At 42.6% G+C, this 24,017-nt stretch overlaps 1 protein-coding gene across 2 annotated transcripts in view; it reads right to left on the reverse strand.

Annotated features, from left to right (window-relative positions):
• Nucleotides 1-10,347, reverse strand: part of LOC138591638 (protein NLRC3-like) — a 54,275-nt gene extending 43,928 nt beyond the window's left edge. For both annotated transcript variants that reach the window (XM_069662284.1, XM_069662285.1), the window contains exons 1-2: nt 10,232-10,347; nt 9,815-9,934 (exon numbers count right to left, since the gene is read on the reverse strand). In XM_069662284.1, the coding sequence (XP_069518385.1) occupies nt 9,815-9,934; nt 10,232-10,257 (146 nt within the window). In that variant the 5' untranslated portion in view covers nt 10,258-10,347. The remainder of the gene's footprint in view (nt 1-9,814; nt 9,935-10,231) is intronic.
• Between the last annotated feature and the right edge of the window lie 13,670 nt (nt 10,348-24,017).

Below are 24,017 nucleotides of genomic sequence, written 5' to 3' on the forward strand. Positions count from 1 at the left end.
AAAAAGGACATGTCCACATTTGTTGAAGTCTTAAAATAACAGCCACATGCTTTCTGCACATTAAAGACTCATTAGTGGCAGTAATGATTCCTACTGTCCCCAGTGAGTGTGAAGTGGTCCCTTCCTAACAAAACTACACAGCAGGAGAAACTCCATAAGAGTCCTTTTTTAAACCTTCAAACAGACCTTGAATCCTGCTCTGTTGTGTTGTTGTGTCTGCTGTTAGGCTGCTGTTTATTACTCTTAGCTCTGCTCTGATGCACACCACACCACAGCAGCTGTGTGGGCTGTCAGCTTCTGATACCATGAAGATCATCACAGTTCCTACCTTCAGCTTTACTGAGCTCTGCATTCATGTCTCTCTTTTCTTTATCGACCCCGTCTCTCTGTCTGTTCACACAGAAGCTCAAACTCTCTGCAGCCTGTTTTCATCTGCCATCATCAGATCTACGACATCGTTCACGTCCCTCACACACACTACAGCCTCGTCAGTACTGACATCATCGTCACTGTGTGATCGACACCAATGTGAGTCGAGTGGAAACTTTCAAACGTTGAATTTCTCTTTTCTTTTCTTTACTTGTCGTTCAGCCGTTTGGAAAGACAGAACATTTTTGAAAACAATTCTTCAGATCTGTGATCAGGTCGATCCTGAAGATTAATGAACCAAAACTTTAACACCTCAGTCGAGGACATGAATTGAACACCAACAACTACATGCTACAGTCAGTAAACTTACTGTAGAGTCTCCAGTCTACAGTTTGGACTCTGCAGTCCAGCAGACAGCTTCACTCCTGAATCCTGCAGATCGTTGTCGCTCAGGTCCAGCTCTCTCAGATGGGAGGGGTTGGACTTCAGAGCTGAGGCCACAACTTCACAGTGAGTCTCTGACAGTCCACACTTAGAGAGTCTGTTATGACACATAAATGACATGATATGTTATAATGAAAGAGACACTTTGTGTTGACTTCATGACAGTTTGACACATCAGACTAAATAATCTAAACGTGCTGTTCACCTCAGGGTTCAGCTCATCTGATCTGTGTTTGACATGAAACAATCCTCCTCCTCACTCCCTCTCGTACCTGCACACTTTGAACCTTTGATTTGCTTTAATATGCAGATAAAGGAGGAGAAAATGTCTGTCTCCAAAAAGTTAGCATGAGGCCGTCTTGATTAGAAACCATTTTTAAAACTTAGTTCAGATTTACAGTCGAGAAAGACGATCTGTCTCTGCTGGCTACCTGCTGCTTTCAGGTTCACCTGCGTGCGTGGGAAAATTCAGTGACTGCTGTCAAGTGTCAAGAAACGAACGGAAACTATTAACAGTATTAGACGTCAACATATTTAAATAATATTATAATCAAACATTTTGATGTGTGTGACAGCTGAGTGCATGAAGTTTTGTCGTCTACATTCTGTTGTGAGCATCTGAAGAACTTATTCAGCAAACAAACACAGTTAACAAACCGGTAAGGTTTCATTATTGTGAACATGATGTCCTCAGAAAGATGTTCTCAGTGTATCAGTATTAAGAGAAATAACATTGGTGTGTATACGATCTCTTAGAAAGTGTGAATTTGACCAGAATGTTCTGAGATATTCATCACACCTTAAATATTGGTGGAAGCTGTGCATTTCCTGCTCCTACTCTTCTCTACAGCAACAAGAGAGAGAAACACCTGTCAGCTTCTTTCTGTGAGTAACAGAATATAAGGAAACACTTCAAACACAGCCATGTAACACAACCTCCCTCTCTACAATGTGGAATTCATGAGCAACTAAATGCACCACAGCTCAGTTCAACACACTCAGGAGTGTTACTGTGACAGTCTTTGTCGTATGAGCAGCAGTTTACAGAAGCTAATGTTAGCTAATGTTAGCAAACTGTACAGAGATATTGTTGTGTAACTGACATCACTGAATCAGTTTGCAGGTCTGATGACGATTCTCTGCTCGTGCTACCAAATCACTGTGTTACAGCACTCAACATGATCCCATAGTTTGCACCTGTGGCCACAGCGGCTGTGTTGTGGCAAAAAAGCTCCCAAAACCCTCTTGTCAGCAACTTCATTTGATCTCCAATAGATCGTGAAACTTGCTAGAAAAACTCTTCAAAATAGGTCAAAAAAACTTTCAAAAAGAATCTGAGATATAGCAAAATGTGATGCAGCAAAAGTTTTATTGAGCTCAGATAAACTGATACATCAATAAATCAATGAGTGTCATCCAGATGAGACTGCAAACATGTTCGCCGCTCGGTCTTATATACTCTGAAGCCCCTCCCTCGCTGGGCTTGGACACACTTCTTCTCATCATCAGTCCTCTGCCTAATGAGTTCAAGTATGTTGCTAAAGACAGACTTGTGTCACCTCCTGCTGGCACTCAGCTCCCAAACTTTGGCTCTCTGCCCTCAGGCGGTTTCCTTTCACTTTTGTTGGACACAGTTACAACTTTTCAGCAGGACAATTCCATACAAACGCTAATTAGGCGCGTTCTCACGCTGTACATCAGATAAGGGGGGGCTCCTTAGCGGGGGACACCTGGTTTCTTATCTCTAGATCAGATAAGACAGCTGGCTTCCCACCCCTTTATCAGCACCTGGCTTTATAATGAGCCCAGCGAGTCGCTCAGCTCAAGATTCTACTTGAGAGCATTAAAGCATTGGATTATAAAAACTTACTACAAAACATTTGACTATAAAACTTGAAAACATTTGATCCCAAAGTTTCAAAATGTTCTTCAACAGCTGCAGCAAACATGAGATACTCAATCTGAATAACACTAATAACACTTCTCCTTTATCTACAGCACTTTGTAGAAATAAGTTGACAAAGTGCTTTGACAACAGAAATACTGGATATATACAGAGCATCACAAGATCAAATAAAGTGCACTGTAGAAATAGAAAATGAAAGCAGAGTGTTGCGTCCTCGAACATCCTCTGTCCTCACTTTGAAATGGATCCAAAACCATCACCAGAAACATGACAGAAATAACTGCATGAAAGTAATTCTCTCTGTCTTCAGAAATCTGCTTTAGAAAATGAAACTGATCTTATTTTAAACGTTTAAGAACAGTGGTTATAGTTAGTGATTATATAGCACACCTTGCACAATCTACTCATGTAGTAATCATTTCCCTGATAACTGTAAAATACTGCTATATGTTGTGATTCAATGCTGCTGTGATAAAAGCTCAACAACAAACTCTTAAGTCCTGTATTTGTTGCACCAGGTTTGCGTGTCGCCTTCATTAACCAATGCTGTATAGTAAAGAAAATGTCCAATGTGACACATATTAGAAATCAATAGAAAAGCTTTTCTTTCATGAACTTGACGGCGAGAAACAAAACTGAGTGAAAAACATTTTTGTATTCAAAACATTTGAAACAGCTCAAGAACGTCTGTGAGCGAATAAAACTAACAGATCATTTTTAAAATAAACACATTTTTAAATATTTATTTCATAATACATTTCAGAGTAATACAAATATTATAATGTTGATATTTAAAGAACTAAACTACTTATGAACGCTGATTTATAATGTTAATCACATCTGGACTTACCGAGCCTTTCTGCAGTTCCTCACAGCTGGAATCACTCTCTGTCGTCCCTGCTCTGATGCGTTGTACTTCCACAGGTCCAACTCATCCAGAACCTCCTCTGACATCTGCAGCATGTAGGCCAGAGCAGAGCAGTGGATCTCAGAGAGTTCTTTCTTTGATCTGCTCCCTGACTTCATGAACTCTTGGATCTCCTGATGTACTGAGTGGTCGTTCATCTCAGTCAGACAGTGGAAGATGTTGATGCTTCTGTCAGGAGAGATCTTATCACTGTTCATCTCCTTCAGGTTGTTGATGACTCTCCGGATGGTTTCTGGACTGTTGTCTGTCCGGCCCAGCAGGCCTCCTAAGAGTCTCTGGTTGGACTCCAGAGAGAGGCCATGAAGGAAGCGAACAAACAGGTCCAGGTGACCACTCTTACTTTGAAGGGATTTCTCCATGGTGCTCCTCAGAACTTCATCCAGGGATGTGTTCTCTATATCATAGATATCTACGTCCTCTTCTAGGAAAGCCTTCAGTACTTGTGTGTTGCTGTTTGTGTAACAGTGGAACATGTAGACTGCAGCCAGAAACTCTTGAACGCTCAGATGAACAAAGCAGTAGACGGTTTTCTGGAAGATCACACTCTCTCTTTTAAAGATCTCAGTACAAACTCCTGAGTACACCGAGGCCTCTGTGACATCCAGACCACACCGCTCCAGGTCTTCTTGGTAGAACATGATGTTTCCTGTCTCCAGATGTTCAAACGCCAGCCTCCCCAGCTTCAGAAGAACTTCCCCGTCAGCCTCCATCAGCTCCTGAGGAATCACCTGATGTCCCTCATCATACTTCTGCTTCTTCCTCTTTGTCTGAACCAGCAGGAAGTGTGAGTACATGTCAGTCAGGGTCTTGGGCAGCTCTCCTCTCTGGCCTGTGGTCAACATGTGCTCCAGAACTGTGGCAGTGATCCAGCAGAAGACTGGGATTAGACACATGATGTGGAGGCTCCGGGATGTCTTCATGTGTGAGATGATTCTGCTGGACAGCTCTTCATCCCTGGACCTCCTCCTGAAGTACTCCTCCTTCTGGGCGTCAGTGAAGCCTCGTACTTCTGTTAACCTGTCAACGCATGTAGGAGGGATCTGATTGGCTGCTGCAGGTCGGGAAGTTATCCAGACGAGAGCCGAGGGAAGCAGCTTCCCCTCGATGAGATTCATCAGCAGGACGTTGACTGATGACTTCTGAGAGACGTCAGACACAACCTGATGGTTGGTGAAGTCCAGTGAAAGCCTGCTTTCATCCAGGCCGTCAAAGATGAACAACAGTTTACAGACAGCGAGCGTCTCTGCTGTGAGCTTCTGTAATGTTGGATGGAAAACATGGAGCAGCTTGAGAAGACTGTACTGCTGGTCTTTGATCAGGTTCAGCTCCCTGAAGGAAAGCAGAATCAGCACACTGACATCTTGGTTCTCCGAGCCCTCTGCCCAGTCCAGAGTGAACTTCTGCACTGAGAAGGTTTTTCCAACACCAGCGACGCCGTTCGTCAGGACCACTCTGATGCGTCTCTGTTGGTCAGGTTTTAAGGCTTTAAAGATTTCCTGGCACTGGATTGGAGTGTCATGGAGGGTCTCCATCTTGGAAGCTGTCTCAAGCTGCCTGACCTCATGTTGGGTGTTAACCTCTTCACTCTGTCCCTCAGTGATGTAGAGCTCAGTGTAGATGCTTTTGAGGAGGGTTCCACTTCCTGTTTCATCACTTCCTTCAGTCACACATTCACATCTCGTCCTCAGACTGATCTTATGTCGATCTAAAACCTCCTGCAGACCACCTTTCACACAAAAGAGAAAAAAGTGTGAGATGAAACCAAGAACATTTGACAGTCTGGTGATTATCTTACTGCCAAAAAAGATCAATGTAAGAAAATATAAAGAGTTACAGGTTATAAAGTCCAAATCAGCCTCTGACTGTGTGTCAGTGTACGTGTTTGATTGACAGCAGAGAGAACAGGTGGATCCTCAGCAGCTCGTCTGCAGCTCTTCATCTAAACAGCTCACTGTGGCTGTTTCTTCATCACTGCAACATTTAAAACTGATCCACTGATAAAATCCTGCAGAACATGTTCACATCTTGTTGTGTAGATCTTCTTTTAATGATTACAACCACTAACAAAGCACTGAGAATCTCTGGAACAAATACACTGCGTTTCCTGTAGCTGCTCCAAAATAAAAGCCTCCTGCTGGTTTGCTGATGGAAAACTTTCATGTGAAGCAGCAGCAACAGGAAATGTTGTGTTTATATCAGACAGAAACCTCAGGAGCTGAAAGATTCAACCAAAACACAAGTGCCAAAAGCAGCTGCAGTTCCCATAATGACCACTTGAGGCTGGCTCCTGAAGTGAGTCAATCCCCATAGAGCCCATGTTACAATCCCAACTTTACAGCAGAGATAAACATGTTTACAGCCTGGTACTAAAACCTGATTTGTTCTTTACAGCTCATTTCGTTATGACATCTGTATGTGGGAATCTTTATGTGACTCACCCATTGTAATTATATTTTGTATCATTTTGCATCACTGAGGGCCTGAACTCTTTGAGTGACAGGTGGATGCTGCTTGCTGCCTGCTGGCCGTCAGCTTAGCTCATTTTCATCAATGAAATAAACTTCTCTGCCATGTTTCCACGTTGGTGCCTTCTGGAGGATTTTTCATGCAATTATCACACAAATAAAATGTCTTGCTGTGCGGTTCATTGTACCAACAGACCGTCTAAGAGGTCTGTCGACACAATACCTGGCTTGTTAGCTTAGCATGGCCTCAAAACAAAACGTCACGGTGGCTACGTCCCTCTTCTTATATACAGTCTATGGTGAACATCGGCGGTTTAAAAGGTCCATTTCCATCAATCCTGATGGAGCACAAGCAGCATTGTAATGTTTTTAAGCAAAGACAGGGGGCGCTACAATAAAATCACAACATGTTAAATATAAATGAAATGAGATTGTTCCTCAAAGGAGAACACGGGACACGTGACACAGAGCAGATATGTCTGCTGGAGCAGAACAAATCAGTTCACATGTGATGGTATTTATAAAGATCTTAATGTTGGTGCTGAATGACACAACAAATGTCTCTGTATTAAAACAACAAGCCGTGTTTTCAGACGTGATGACATCAGCAGACTGATGGACGCTCTTACTTTGGAAAGTGCTGGTCTGACTGGCTGTCTGCAGTCCAGGTGTGGTTCTGGATCTTTCTCCACACTGGGGACAGGAGGAGTCTCCTGATGAACCAGACCGGTCCCAGTATGAGGGGAGCCACTGTCTGAAGAACCAGAGTACATAGCTGGTAGAGACTGGATCCTTCAGGACGTCCTGACACACAGCACAGCAGGACGGCTGCTCCTCCACAGAAACATGACTCCTCTTCTTCTCTCTGTGAACACATTTCTTTATGACTAAAATGATTTGTTGACTTTGCTAGAAAAATATCACCATGTGATCGACACTGTCTAGAAGCTGTGAGAGCTCACAGAGAGCAGTAAGAGTGTTTGTCCTTTCATTAACTGCTTTCCTGTCTGACAGTCTTATTAAACATTTTGTGATCTGCCTGTAGTTTGTTATTAATACAAACTCAACACTTTCTGCAGCTGCTTCACAGTAAAAGCCTTCCATTAAAGACAGCTCATTATGTCCTTTACTGTTTTAACGTCACTGTGGGCGGCTCAGCTCGAGTGAGTCATGTTTGAGCTGAGGTCAGAAGGGGCCTAAATTAAACTGAAGTAGACCAGAGGGCTGAACTACGAAGCTTCTTCCGCCCTTATAGGAGCGATCATCAGCCGTCTGCTTCAGTCACACTGTTTCAATGAGAAGTGATGATGAATATATAAAAGTTATTACGGTAAAAAACAACACTGCTGCTAAGAATAAAACAAGAGAGAAATGCAGCAGAAATATATTGTGTTAATACATAAATCAATGTATTTATTTGAACACATGAAACGCTGTCGGTGCCTCCTGTTTATTTCTAATGCAACAACTACACACAGCACAACTCTTAAACTGTAACGATGATACACATGATTTCAGTTGTATAGTCAGGAGCTGCAGTTAGGTCGGATACTTTCACTTCATCAAACATGTGTGGAAATAACTTTAGTGTTTGGCCAAACAGAATTCAGATTCATTTATTGATTTGATTTAATCTGTGATAAATACCTACAGACTAATCAATGTCATGGTGTAAAACGGACTGGGCAGGAATCTCACACCAAACATAAAAATGTGATCCAGTGTCCTTAAATGCTGTGTCCTCATCGCTCTCTTACTGTATTGATGATCTGCTAACACAACAAACCACATAAAACTAATGATTCAAAACAGATTGGAAATATTGCACATGCCTCGTCTTATCTGAATGCACAGACATTATCAAAGAAACAGTTTAAATCATAAATCCAGAAAACCACAATTCAGAAAACTAAATACAAACAGCAAACTGTCGACACCGACAGTCAAAGTATTTGTATCAGAGTGTTAGAGCGCCACCTGCTGGTTTACATGCGCACATGCAGCTGTGATGTTACTTTATGGTTGGCCAACATATAAGCGAGTGTCCTCTGCTTACACACGCTGTAACCTGCTGTGAGCTGTTATGACCTGAGTAAAGACGTGTGTTCACCTCTCTCATGTGATCATTGGAGCCAACACAGCACACTACAATGTTATTATATGAACTGATTCAAGATGGCACCTGGTAGATCAGAACAGCTGATATGAAAAGAGCCAAACATTCTGATTAGTAATGAATCCTATATTTTCTGGAAGAAAAACATCGTTTGTGGATGTAAAACTCAGACTATGGCTGCTTCTCATGTCTCTTGAGTTGCATCCATGCTTCCTTCACTTGCGTCTTTCACTTGCGTCTTAGTCCCTCCCACCAGAGATGCATGGAGAGACGCGAGGAAACCAAGAGAGGAGAGAGGAAACGAGGGAATGTTTTTTAAGAGACATGAGACGTCCTTTCCGATGAAGCGTCACGTGCAGCGACGTCCGTTTGTGATGATGGCGTCAGCTGATCACCGCTGGATCAGCTGTCAGTCTGCTTTAACAGCTGTTTGTGTCTGCACACATGTGCTCTGTATTCATTCTAATAAACACACAGTAACAGTGTTTCCTCTCTGTGTCCTGTTACCTGTGTAACAAACACCTGCACATGAAGAACAGGCTGCAGTCTGTGTTCCTGCTGCAGAGCCATACGGACACTTCTTACCAGCACTGTGTCTTTATATTATTCATCCATTATTTACATTTTCGATCACTGATCATCTGATCTGAATTCATTATTTAATAAGCCCAAATACTGTCTGCTCATGAACTATGAACATTATTGATTAGGCTCAAAGTTTCAGGATAAATAGAAGTCACGTCACGCTGATCAAACCCGACCTCACTGATGATCACTCTCACACGTAGTGTTACCTGCTGACAGAGAGACTCTCCTGCTCCCTCTGAATTCATTCATTCATCCGTGTTAAAAGTGAGCAGGGGAATAACTGATCATTACTAGAGGTTTTTTTAATTATTACATTTAATAGAAATGAATCTGTTTTTGCTGCTTTTGATTTTTACACAATTCACTTATTTTTACTCAGATGTTGACTCAGAAAACAAATCAAATCTGCAGTTTTTCACTGCGTTTTATATATTTTACGACAAGTTATGATCAATATTTCCTTCTAAACGATCACAGCTTGTCAAATACCAACTCATTATACCGACGTTGTTTATAGTCGGTTTCAAGGCGCCCTGTAAAGTCTGATTAAAGGTCCGCTTCTTCCTCTCTGCGATATGAAACTCTGGCGATGTTGTGAAGTTTCACATGAGTCCGATCTGCTGCAGCGTCCAATCACTAACTGATATCTAATAAGGGGGCGTGTCGGCCAGTAAAAGACTTCCATGGAGGCTGCTCTCGTGTATCCTCGCTTATCGCTCCTCTGAACTCCCTCCTCCCTCCTCTCTCCTCGCTCCTCGCTCCTCCGAGCAGCGATAAGAGCTTTGAGACGATCCTCAATATGCCGTCTCCGGAACTACTTCCGGTTCGAGCGAGGAGCGAGGAGATATCAAAAAAGAGACATGAGAAGCAGCCCTCATCCACCTTAGTGTGAAACCGTTTCTGCATCATGAATATAAATCTATTAGCAAAACATTTAATATTCCTCCTCAATGCATCATCGTCTGTCAGGTCAGTTTACAGTAAAAACAGTCTCTTACTTTGTGTCTGAGGGTCCAGGTTCATTACTGAAGTTTGGAAGATCACCTTTGGACCGGTCACTCTTCAGAGACAGACAGCTGGATACTGCAGACTCTGCTCTCTGTCTGTTGGGCTGAACTCTGCAACACACAACATGTTTTTATTCTTATCACATGACTCCTGATAAATCCTCAGACTACCAAACATTTAAGAAGATCTAAATGCTCAAACTACTGCTGCTGTTGATAATAAACGTTTCATTAACCTTTTGAATTCTTTTATCATCTTTTAACAAAAAACAGGTAAAATGATCTACCTGAATGTCACAACATTTTAGTGGAACTGTTTAATATACCAACCCAAAATCTACAGAAAACATGGTGTTTCAGATGTTACTGAAATAAAACATTTAAATTATTTAGTGTCAGTTCTCTTACTTTGTGTCTGTAGTATCCAGGTTCATTACTGAAGTTTGGAGGATAACCTTTGGACCTGTCACTCTTCAGAGACAGACAGCTGAATACTACAGAGTCTGCTCTGTCCTCCTCTTCCTCCACACAAACACTCATCTTACCAAGAAAAAACACATCTGTTCAAGAGTCACACGCTAGGACGAGAGAACAGGAAGTAACACAGAGAGAGGAAAAGGCAGAGAGAGAGAGACAGAGAGAGAATACAGTTAAAACCAATAATAAAACCAGTCAGCGCTCCTCCTGCTCGGTGTTCTTTATATCTCTGCTTGTTTTCTTGAGTTACTGAAGCTTTAATGTCAATTATTCAGCCAATCCAGACTTTGTGTCCACAGATGAAAAACTGTCGAGTTTTTCTAACTTTTCTTTCCTCTACAGTCCGCAGGTAGAAACGTGACTCACAGACTTTAACAGTCAAATGATACAAATGTTTATGACCACTCACCCTGCCGCAGCCTTCAGTTTGTTCTTCTGCTGCGTAGACTCAAAATGGAGTCTGAAGAGACACTTTCACTTTCATGTTCCCGCCCTGTTCTCATGAGCCTGGATCACATGACCAGGTCGCTCCTCCCATCTCCACTTACAGGAAATAAAGTGCGTTGATGTTTTATGAGGACGCTTCTAAAGGAACAGTAGGAGCTATTTATTAGTTCTTAGTATTTAGTTGTGTATTTAGTTTACTTATAATAAGTAGTTTGATTATTTTAGGCGTGTGCTTTATTTAGATTCGATTTTGATAATATTTTCTTTTGCTAGTTTTTTGTTTCGTTTAATTTTTATTATTTGTTTAGTAAATGTAATTTTTGCATAATTAGTATCTTGTTTTGTTTTGTTTGGAATTTGGGAAAACACTGTGGGCACCTGAGTTTATATAGGTAGGTAGGCAGGTAGCGGACCAGCATGCACCTGGGTGGGCCTATGGTTTTATAAACCATAAGAAACGCACAACTTTGAGTGGACAATGAACTTCTTTTGCCTGCGTACACCACATCCCCATGGTGCATCAGTGGCACTTTGATTATGTTTGATTTATTGCAAGTTTGATTTTTGGGACAAATGGCCACTACAGGAACTCTTACAAAACCAATATGAGTTACAGTTAACATCTTAAAAACACAGCTACCTCAGACACACATGTTCAGAGTAGAGCTGACATATGTTACACAACACCAAAAGAAGGCAAAGGTGATGAATGTGAGAAGTGTGCATTGAACTGGATGAAAGACTTGAAGCTGATAATTCATGGAATGATGGAAAAATGCTCGCTGTACTGAAAACAAACAAATACAACTTCAAATACTAAACAGATGTTATTACATTCCTGCACAGTGATGCAGAATGGGCATAAGAGATGAAGTGAATGTGTTACATGTGGTGCTGCTGAAGGAACTCTGCATGTTCGGCTGTGGGAGAGCAATAAAGTTAAAGATCTTTGGGATGGCGTTACAAAGCAAACGACAACTTACACCAAGATTGATGATCCACTCACACCAGAGTCATGTATACTGGGAGACTTGCATGACTTCAGTAGAGACTGTAGAAGAATGAAATATCATCCCTTTTTCATGTAGCGTAAGTAACTATTAATGAAAACAAAGATATTATTTGCACTCATTAACAAAGAGGCAACACCTTCTAAGGGAGGACATTAAACAGATTGAATTTTGGTAATAATCAATGTCATTATCTGGTTTGTAAGTTCTGTTAGTTTCTGCTTGAAGAACTACTAGTAGAACCAGAATAACAGAAACACATCAAGTCCTTTCAATAAGCATATCTCACGCTAGGCGCGCAAGCTAACAGGGGTGAAGCCCTGATACTGTCTTCTTCTAATGCTTTGGATGACAGGCCCACCTGCTCTGAGTACACCGGCACCACTTGGACAGGGGAATCACTGACAGGGCAGCGGTCCAGTCTGTTATTAACATAACAAAATAAGCGTCTCTGTATTTATTCAGTATCACAATCAGCCAAGGTTTGTCTGTTCATTTTAATTCAATGCTGAACCTCCGGTATATTTCCTCCTCACACGGGGCACCAAACATAAGCAGCATAAATAACCACTCATGAAAATGTAAATTTCACTCATGAAGAAAGAGGCACCAGTGTCAAAGGACTGAATTTAATCTCATAGAACTTTGGTAATAATCAATCTCATTATCTGGGTTGTGAGTTCAGAAAAAACTTTTAGTTTCTGCTTAGAAAATAAAATAAACGACTACAACGGCTAGACAACGGCTTCCTTCTCCAGCAGCTGATGAACAGTTGCATTCCTTCCTTTTCTTCTATTAATTTATCTTTTATTTTTTTGTTACAAAAACAGCAATGACGTAAAGTAGGCCCTATGACTTCCAGAAAGATAGCCTTGCTACAGTTGGGACGCCAGTTTAGCTCAGCCGTTTAATCACGCGTCCCACGTACAGAGGCCACAGTCCTCGATGCACGGCCCCGGGTTCAACCCCCACCCTCGGCCCTTTGCCGCGTGTCATCCCCACTCTCTCCTCCCCTGTTTCCAACACTATCCACTGTCCTCTCTCGTTCAATAAGGGCACAAAGACAAAGGATTGTACAACTTGAAGAACTACTTAAAATCACCTTTATTCTGCAACAGAGGCAATATTTTGGAACCCACATGTTGACAGGAGTTCTTGCAGACCTGTCGGCGCAGCAGTGAGTGTCGCTCAAAGACTTCCTGGGTTTTTCAAAGACGGTCGTTTGAAATGCTGTGAATTAGTATTTAATGTGTGATAAGTTTCTTTGATGTGCGTCTTTGTGTCATGCTGCTGACAGTGTGAACGCAGCCCTGTTACCATGCTGTACCAACACTAATCACACGCACTCTGCTCATTTGCTCAGAACTAAAGCAAAGTGGAACTACATTTCACATGAGCGCTAGCAAGGAGATATCTTTACAAGGACTCATGGGAAATGTAGTCGTTCATTACAAAGCCGACACAACAACCCTCATTTGAAATAAGACGACCAGAGGGGTATTGCACAAAAGCAGAATAAAGAAATCCAGGATAACTGAGAAAGCCCGGCTTGACCGAGTTTAATCCGCGCATCCTGGCTTAATTGGTTGCAGGTTCGCCGAGCCAGGATGAGAAGGCGCAGCTATGTCAAGCCAGGTGCAGATAGTCGGGATAAGTGCACGTTCAAGGCATTCTTAAATAGACCAAGGGATCGATCACAGAATCACGGATGGAAAAATGGACAAGACTTGTGCATCATAGTTTTCATCCGCAGAACAACAGCTCGTCATGGAGATATACCAAGAAACACATCATTAGAAAAAAAGCACAGCTGCATCACTTCTCAGATGCTAGTGAATATGGATATGGCACTGTTTCTTATCTGAGATTGGAAAGCATCTCCAAAGAAGTAAACATTGCTTTCATGGTTGGAAAGTCCAGAGTTGCTCCCATTAAACAAACCAAAATACCCAGGCTTACAGCTGCTGTATTAGCTGTCAGAGTGGACAAGATGATTAAGAAGGAGCTTCAACTGGAATTGGACCAGACAGTTTTCTGGACCGACAGCACACCTGGGCTTAATTACATTTCGAGTGAAACAAAGAGATTCCACACATTTGTAGCAAAGAGAGTGGCTGTTATACGCGAAGCTACGGAGGTGGCCCAATGGAGATACACAGGCTCTAAACAGAACCCTGCTGATGAGGCCTCAAGAGGACTGTCAGCTGATGATTCTCTAAAATGTGAGCGATGGCTCAAAGGACCTAAGTTTCTGCTGACTGATGAAAAGAATTGGCTAAAACAGTCACCTTGGATGACCCTGAGGTCAAACAAGACATCATGGTTAATGCTTGTGTTGTTGAGGAAGCATCCAATGCTACGAACAAGCTTCTCAACTATTTTACAGATTGGGAAAAACTGAAAACTTCAGTTGCTTGGCTTTTGAAGTTCAAAGATCTGCTTCAAGAGCTAAGAAGACAAGGTAAATCAACTCATGAGCATTCATGCAATAAGAACAAAAGGCAGCAGAACCGCAAAGCAAAGATAAAGGTTCAATCATTGACCCGGGATGATTTACACAATGCAGAATTGGCAATTGTACGCCTCCGTCAACAGCACAGATTTCAAAAGGAAATCTCTCTCTTGGAGAAAGGAGCATCATCTGAGCAGACCAACAGTGACATCTACAGGTTGGATCCCATACTCCAAGATGGGCTGTTAAGAGTAGGAGGCCGCCTGAGGAAGGCATCCATGCCTGAGGCAATAAAACATCCCATAATTCTGTCTAAGGATCAACCCATATCTAAACTTATTCACAAGCAAGTGGGTCGTGCTGGACGTAATCACATGATATCTGCTCTTCGAAAAACCTATTGGATTACAAATGCAAACTCAGCCTGCAGAAAAATCATTGCTGACTGTGTTATCTGCCGTCGTCTACAGGGGAGGGTTGGAGAACAGAAGATGTCTGACCTTCCAGTTGAAAGAATCTTGCCAGACTTGCCACCATTTACCAATGTGGGGGTGGATTATTTTGGACCTATTGAAGTCAAGAGAGGTCGCAGCCTGGTGAAAAGATATGGAGTGGTATTCACGTGCATGACTAGTCGAGCAGTACATCTTGAAGTAGCCCACTCACTTACTACAGAGTCATGCATAAATGCCATTCGACGGTGTAAGAGCCATATTCATGTTTTTGGGTAAAGCTGTTTTGTTTTTGTGCCACTGGGTGTCGCTGCACTATTGCTTATGGTAAAAGGTATAAAGGTATGCTAATAGTAAATGTATGCGTGTGTTTGACCCCGGAAGGGCAAACAGTTTTTGACCGCTGTGGCGGCAGGCGGCATGGCAAACCGCAGCTGTATCGTTTGTATTGTTTGATCGATCGTGAATGGAAACTGGATGCTGTATCAACGCTGCATGGTGATTGGAATAAATGGATTGTATTATGCAAACTTAAGACGCCTGCAGAGATCTTATTGAAAACATCAAAGGCAAACGGTATCGTATTGAACTGTACAGCGCGTCAGCCAGGTCACTCCTGGGAGCCAAACACATCGGCAGCTTTAGTACTAGACTAAGCTTCTATAGACGCTTTATGTGTAGACGTGGACAAGTCTCCAACCTCAGGTCAGACAATGGTACAAATTTTGTTCTCTCAGAAACCTGGATCACAGCAAAACACAAAGTGCTTTAGCAAGAAGAGGAATAGAATGGACATTTAACCCCCCTGCTGGATCTCATCACGGTGGAGCATGGGAGCGGATAATTTGCCTCATAAGGAAGGTGTTGTACTCCATCCTCAAACAGCAAAGCGTGGATGATGAGAGTTTTTGTACTGTTCTCTGTGAGGTTGAAGCCATTCTTAACAGTCGCCCAATCACTACACTGTCTGATGACCCTAATGATCTGGAAACACTTACACCAAATCACATTCTGCTGTTGAAGGCCAAACCACTTCTTCCTCCTGGGCTTTTTGATGAAAATGACTTGTACATTAAATGGAGATGGAGACAGGTCCAGTACCTGATTTATTTTGGAAGCGGTGGGTAAGGGAGTATCTTCCACTGCTCCAAGAGAGACAAAAATGGACAAAGCCACCAAGGAACTTTTCTGTTAATGACATTGTTATTATCATGGACCCCTCTGCTCCACGAAGTTCATGGCTGATGGGCAAAGTGACCAAAACCTTTCCAGACAGGAGAGGTGTTGTCCGGTCAGTTCAGCTTAAAACCAAGACAGGCTTTCTGGAGAGACCTGTCACAAAGCTCTGCATGTTACTGGAGGCATGTAGTTAAGGACTGGTATTAAAGACTAAATATGAACATTGACTTCTGACTAATGAAGAAAGAAGATTTGCACATACACCTTTTTGGCTCCTTTTGAAATGTATGTAATTATGTAATTGTAAGTGCACACCAACACAATTATGGGGCCGGTGTGTAGGAGCCATTCTTCATTTATGTTTTGTGCAGGTACCTTATTTTGACCACAAGGGTGTAGTGTAGTTCTGTTTCTGTTTACTTGGTAACCACCCAGTAACCTCCCAGCAGCAGGTGTATGAAATGAGGTGCAAATCGGTGTGAGTAGAATGGTGGTGGGGGAACACAACAGTTTTTACCGACATCCAGATGAAAGCCAGCTTAGGTTCAGCTCCAGTAAAACATCGACTTTCATGGTGACGTTCAGTTTTTGTGTTGTAACTCTCATTTTTCTTTGCTGCAATAAAAGGGAACCTCACCCAAAAGAGAACAACTTTGCACAGTATTTTGTTTTACCTGGAATGGAGTTAAAAGCAATCCTCAAGCCACCATTATGTGACTAATTAAGTTTCTTTTTGGATAGTCACAACATTAATCCTAACCACACTTACACAGACTGATAAATGAGGTTAATGTGGCACTGAACTAAAGCAGTATGAGCAAGTAGTTAAACCTTGCTATTGATGCGCCAAATTTGATTCAACTGAAAAAACGTGTCAGCTGTATATCCAGATAAAGCAAGCAATTTGGTAATGAAGAATAATCTGGACAAATACTTGCATTATTGATTGGCAGGAGGAGGTGATCAAGTGACAACTTTGGATATAAAGATGTTAATCAGTTGAATGATGCCGGTCCAGGGCATCACAGAAGTCATTCTTGAGGATTTAAATTCAATTGTACTTTTTGGATGAGCACGGAAGGTGCATAAAGTGTTAACATAGATTAGGTATTAGGGTTTTACAACGTTTTGACTAATGTTGATGATAGTAGTCAATGCAGACCGAAAGGAAGAAAAAAAATCTACTTAATTTATTCAAACAGTAGTAAATTTAATGCTTTACTGTACTTTAGACTCTGCCTACTTCCTCTGACCATTTTCCATAATGATGGACTCTCTAGAGACTTAATAAAAGACTGGTAAAACAGTAGGAAACATTGTAATCTCCACCAAAAAATGATCATTTGTGATGTGGTTTAGGAATGTGTTGCATTAATTGGCAATACCTGAATTTCTGTGAACAGCATAGGCCAGCATTCCATCATCATTTCCACTGGAGCCAATCTTCAATGATTTCTGTCAGTAGAAATAAACGGCATATTCATTTTTAAGCCTGTAATAAAATTAAATAAATTACATACGATAAATTTGAGGTACTTGAACTCAACTTAGTATACTAACTAATCACATCTTACAGTACTTTATTCAACACTATACTACAGTACAGAGGGGAATATTATAATATTGCACTTTATACTTCATTTATTTTAAAGATGTACTGAGTCAATATTTGTAAGATTCAGCATATTAATACAAAACACAATAATCATGATGATGTTTTCAAATAGAATATTTGACATATTTCAATATGTTAAGACCTCTGTTGTCTCACTTAGGTCAAAGTTTGAAGGCAGAACTTGTACCAGAGTATTTGTAAACTGTGGTTTTGCTATTTTTACTTAAGTAAAAGTTGAACCATGGATGTTTTGTTGTTTTTGTGGTTAAATATGTGATTAAACAGAAGCGCGCTCTAACAACTATGTATCTTATGTGTAAACAGTGCATGTTTTGTACATATGTGTCTTCTCTCATATTTACCTTTTCAAGTAGTTGTAGGAAATCAATAACCTTTTTCTTATAGCTGCTAGTTGGATCTCGTTTGAGGGTTTCATAAGTGGCCGTGTCACTAAGAAGCCCTGTCATCTTAGAATGGTCGTCCTCTGTGTTAAGCATCCCTGTGTTTTTTCCTTTGTCCGCTGGAAAGATAGTGATGTTCTTGTCTCTTGGCAGAGATGCCAGCGCCCTCCTTTCCTGGATGGAAAGGTTGGAAGGGGATGCTTTAGCACTTGAGGTAAGTAAGATAATTATAAAAGATTTAATTTATGGTTTTTGTCCTATAAAACAAGCAAACAGAGTGAACTTTGTGTGAGAGAAATAAAGTAGAATAAGTATGAAATATGATTCTTTAATGCAGCAGGATTGTCCAGTGCAGTGCATTTCCATGGACAAACAGCAGAGGGCGCCTCTTGCATACGGAATAAAAAACAAGTTAATTATCTGATTTACTTTTGATCATCTGAACCTGAACCTGTCCACTCTGAGAAAGCTAAAAAAAAGTGTCTTTAAATACAAGAACACCTTCATGTTGCATCCTCACTTTCAATAAGCTTTTAATCAATGACACAGACTAACAGGAGAAGAATCAGAAATAGATTCACATATACACATGTGCAAGGTAAAAGAAGAAGGGATACATGAAGCAGTCAAGGGGCTCCATGTGAACAGATGTTGATCAAGTTTGTTCAATAGAGAGAAAGTTTCCTCTTACGAGTTTAACCTGAAAGTATTTATTTCATTGATAATGGAGTACCCGGACAGAGATACTCGACATGAGACAGGCAGAGTGACATTACATTTACTTTACGATTGATACCTCTATGTGGTGTCTCTCCCCACCACTGTTGCTTCACCACCAGCAGAGGCCACCAGAGAGCAGGGCGGAGCCGGCACCAGCTGGGCACGGTTTGTAATCAGACCTACCTACACTGCCAGCTCAGCCAAACCTGGAGGTGGCCCAGCTGAAGACAATCTGTGATTAGAGGCTGCTGGGAGAAGAGGAGAGGAGGAGCAGACAGAAGCAGAGAAGCAGGGGAACTGAAAGGACTGGAAGAAAGTAAGGAGAAGAAACCCTGAAAGTGAAATGCTGTTGACCCTTCTCTTGTGACCTCCCCATCTCTACAGAAGGACCACCACCCGACAAAGACAGGAAAGTGACTACCCCGATTAGGGAAGAACCTAAGTTTGTTTGCTCCCCTGCCCTTTTCCCTTGGATTAATAAACGCCTGTGATTTTTTTTTGTTCAACAAACCCTGTGTGCCAGTCTGGTTTCTCCTCCATTGCTACATATGGTGGAGAATGCGGGCACTGTGATTTTTTCGCTGTAACTCCAGGGAAAGTAAACACAAGATGGAGGAGGCACTAGCTGCATTACTAAAGAGCCAGGCTGAGTTGCAGGGAGCACTGGCTAGGTTAGCACAGCAACCAGCACAGGCGGCAGAGAGGCCCAGAGGACCCAGAGATGTGCTAACCAAGCTCACTCCTGAAGATGACGTTGGGGCCTTCCTGGAGGTGCTTGAGAGGACAGCCACGAGGGAAGGCTGGCGAGCAGCAGATTGGGGAGCAATCCTGGCTCCCTTCCTCACCGGGGAAGCCCAGAAGACCTGCCAGGAGCTGACAGCAGCACAAACAGCCGACTCCCCCACCTTGAAGGCCGCCATCTTGACCCGGTATGGTTTCAGTCTGCCAGCTCGGGCCCAGCGCGTCCATTCCTGGTACTATGACCCCGCCCAGCTGCCGCGGCCCCAGGTAGCTGAACTGATGCGCCGCACTAGAAACTGGTTGGCCGAAGGGGACGGACCGCCGCTACTGGAACACGTGGTACTGGACCGATGCATCCGGGCGCTGCCTGTCGACGCAAAAAGGTCCGCAGCTCAGACCTCACCTAAGAATGTATGTGTCTATAAACTACAGTTTGAGTTCCCGCCATGTAAATGGAAAAAACCCACCAAGTGTTGAACTCAGTGTTCATGACGGCCTGTTTATCATGACGACTTTCGGCCTACAGATGGATTCTGCATGTGTTTGTTTGTTGTTGCATTAACAGTCCCTCCATGATCTCGCAGGCTTTCTCTGTGATTGTTGTGGCCTCATGTGCCTGAATTCACGGCAGCTTTGTTACAAAAGTTCCAGTTCAAGTTGTGATGTTTAGAGGCTTTTTGTGTGAGAAATAAAACATCAACTGTGAGCATCTGAGCTAATCCAACATCATGAATTAACCGCTCCTCGTCCATGTCTCACCAGCGACAGGAATGACAGTAGAAACAGGGGGTCAGGGTCAAAAGGTCGAGTCGTGTCACGTAGTGGAATCAGAGCCTGGAAATGAAAATGAAGACACTTCAGGATATATGAATAAAAAAAGCAAAGGAGAAAGGACAGTATTTCAAGTGATGGCAGTCGAACGAGGAGGAAGGAGGACGTGTATGTGGTTGGAATGATCGCTGTTACCCAAACAGACGGGATTTTCAAGGATCCACATGTGGTAGGAAAGTTTGTTGGAGAAAAAGTGGGGAAAGTGAGATCTGTTAGGATAACCAGAAGTGGGATGGTTATGGTTTAATGTATGTCGAAGCAGCAGAGAGATAAAGATCTGAAATACAATCATTTAAAGACCTCAGCAGTGTCACCTGCTTCCCACGTGGAGCAGAGGTCAGGAGGAGGGGGGGTACGTGTCGCGCCTCTGTCTGTGGAGGTGGATTCTGTTTTGGATATTCCAGGAGTGAACGAAGCAAGACGAATGACAAGAAGGAGAGAAGGAGGACACTACATCAGTGTGTGTGTCTTTAGAGGAGAGCTGCCTGAGAGAGTGAGGCCGTATGAGAGAGCTCCTCTCAGGTGCTCCTGCTGTCAGGAGGACGGACATGTTGCTGCTGTGTGTAGAGGAATCAGAGGATGTGGGGAAAACAGCTGCTGTGACTTTAAGTGTAAAGAAGAGGAAGATCAAGCAGCATGCCTTCACTGCGAGGGAAATCACTTCCCAGGGTCCTCACAGTGTCCACAAAGACTGAAGGAGGAGAGAGTGAAGAGGATCAGAGCTGAGAGGGGACTGTCACACGCTGAAGCTGTGAGAAGGATGGAGAGAACTGATGAAGGGATGGCTGAGCAGAAGGAAGAGGAGCGGGGAAACACTGGAGCTCATCAAAATATCTGCACGGACAAAAAATGTTTACTTGCATTCATTTTCATTGTCATGAATTGTCGGTGGATGTACAAGGGAAAGGATTAAAGCGGAGCTGGATGCAGCCGGGAGGTTCCTGGACGTCGTGGACATTACTGCGGAGGAATTGGATATTACACTGAGGGAAGGATTCATGCACACACAGACAGCTGAGTCTGGTTTATAGAATGGGACATGACAGGGCATCACGTTGGGTGGACAGTGTAAATATTTGACACTGTTAAACTGACACAATCCAGTAGGTGGCGGTGACGTAATGATGATGGATGATGGAGAAGAAGAAACCAGGAAGGAGACACAGCAGCAGGTGACTCAAAGGAAAAGAGAACATCATGAATATAATGTAATTAAAGCGATGACAAAGCCGTGCACATTTTTGTGTACTATCACACGAGCTGTTCAAATCTCAAGGCTGATCTTCCTTGAGGCAGGAGTGGGTGGAGTAACTCACAGTCATGGCAGCGCAGGGAGGAGGTCAGAGGTTATATAAAGGCTGGCTGTGATCATGGTGTTTCCCTCTGTCTGTGACCGAGCTGAAACTGCACAGAGAATGAAGGATTCAGTTAAAGCTGATGGAAACTCTGAAGCTCATTGAGGCGGATGAGTTGGACAAAGGGCAGTCACCTGAGAAGTTTAAGCCTGTCAGTAAATCCATTATTCTAAGTGAAATGTTTATTTTGTTGTGGTGTATTAATTTCTGTGTGTATGATTGGATCCTGAAGAAGCCAAGAGGTTCTCTGTTTACTGTAAAGGATGCATTAATAACATCAGACATTTCCTCTGCTTTGTTTGTCTTTGTTTAAATATGCACGGCGATACATCGATTTATGTTCATTCATTGTTCAGAGAAATCATCCGCACATCCATCCAATCATCTGTACCGTCGTCCACTCAGCCTGCACTCATTCAATGGTTAAAGGGCTCTTGGATCCCTGTGTTTTAATGTGCACACCAGATACAAGCTCCACGATGCAGCTTTCATTAGAGACAAACTTAGTGACACTGGCTGAGTTTAGTGATGGTCTTTTTCAAGAGCTCTTAAACTCCTTCTGAAGCGAACACACAGACGGTCTCAGGTCATTTTAAGAGACTGAGAATGAAAATAACTTCACATGTGAGAATGATGGAAGTGTGTGAGCCTGAACCCTTTTACTGTGTGGCTGTGACTCCACACAGTGATGCATGTGTATATGTCCTCTGAGTGCATGTGTGAGTTTCAGGACCAACAACTAACAGAGGATTCACACAGTGTCTTTTTCTGCTTCTTCTTTTCACTAGTATTATATTCACACTGTCCTTGCTTCTATGTGATTATACAGTTTATGATATGAATGTCATGGTTGGTTGTCATTGTGCTTATAATAAGTCACTGTGATTAAATGGAAGTGTACAATGGGATTGGCTGCGTGAAGAAAGAGGTGAAACTGAGGCCAACATGTGACATTAACTGCTGGATGTCCAGAAACTTCTTAAAACTGAACACAGGCGAGACTGAGATACTCGTAGTTGGCCCTAAAAATCAGAGACAGATGATGGACTCACACCTGGAATCAATGTCTCTGAATTACAGTGAGCACGTCAGAAATCAATATTTTGGACCCGGACCTGAGCTTCCAGAAACACATTACAAATATTACCAGAACAGCATTTTACCACTTGAAACACGTATCAAAACTCAGATCATTCATATCCCAACCCGATGCTGAGACATTAATCCATGCATTCATCTCATGTAGGTTAGATTACTGTAATGCTCTATATGCGGGGTCGTCCGAACAATCAGCAGGACGCCTCCAGCTCATCCAAAGTGATGAGTCCTCACACGTACGACAACATTTGAACACATCACTCCAGTACTCAGAACACTTCGCTGGCTCCCTGTACAATACAGAATCCCATTCAAAATCCTAATATTAGTCCACAAAGCACGTCACGGTTCAGCTCCCGTATATATTTCTGACCTGCTCACCGACTACAACCCAATCCGGCCCCTCAGGTCATCAGGTGGAGGTCTTTCAGCTCTACCTAGCATTAGATCTAGGTCTGGTGAGCGGGCCTTTAGTTACTGTGGTCCTTCTCTCTGGAACAAGCTGCCTGCTGACCTGAGGTCCATCACAACTCTACTTTTAAAACCAAACTCAAAACCGATCTATTCTCCCAAGCGTGTGAATAGTTACTTTGTGTGTGTGTACATGTGATCACCTGTGCAGTGTTGTGTGTGTGTGTGTGTGTGTGTGTGTTTGGTTGCTATGTGGTGTGTCTAATGTACATTTGATGACCGTTTAACTGCTTTGATGTTTATGTTGTTCATGGTTGTATTTTTGCATTCCTGTTTTACCCCCAGTGTAAAGCACGTTGAGCTTACCTGTAATGGAATGTGCTTTATAAATAAAATTGCTATTGCTATATAAATGACTATATATGTAAAGTATGTATGTATATATCTTTGTACAGTCTGTGCCCGCGAGCCGCTCATCACAGTTTATAATAACGCAGCGCGGGGAGGAGACAGAGGTTTCATAACGTGGATCTGTGTGTTCATCACGCAGAACTTTCTGTCTGTTTCTTCACTGTTAACAGAGACTCCAGTCTGCTGTGTGCTTCATATATTTCACTGATAAACACAGAGCTGCAGAGGAGCATCAGGCTTCATGAGCAAACACAGTTTTATATCACGTCATCACTTCAGTCCGTACTCACCCGCTCCCTCCCTCCCTCTGTGCTCGTGCTCAGCAGCCCCCCCCTCTCTGTGCTGTGAGTCTGCATCATGTTTTTTCTTATTATTTGATGTTTTTTAAAGTCTAATGAAGGTGAACGAGGCTCCGTGTTTATTTGCATACAGAGCGGGAAAGTGAGATCCCATCACAAGTGGTCACTGAAGACGAGAGGCTCGTTAACGCCAGGTGTGAACAGCTGTGCTTAGAGCTGACCACTTGTGATCGGATCACACAAACCACATGCTGATACCAAATGTGAACAGGGCCTAAGAATCAGCTGGAATAAT

The sequence above is a fragment of the Semicossyphus pulcher genome, unplaced genomic scaffold, assembly GCF_022749685.1.
Source record: "Semicossyphus pulcher isolate SPU_LCO1_2020_fin unplaced genomic scaffold, fSemPul1.0.p SCAF_14, whole genome shotgun sequence".
NCBI lineage: Eukaryota > Metazoa > Chordata > Actinopteri > Labriformes > Labridae > Semicossyphus > Semicossyphus pulcher.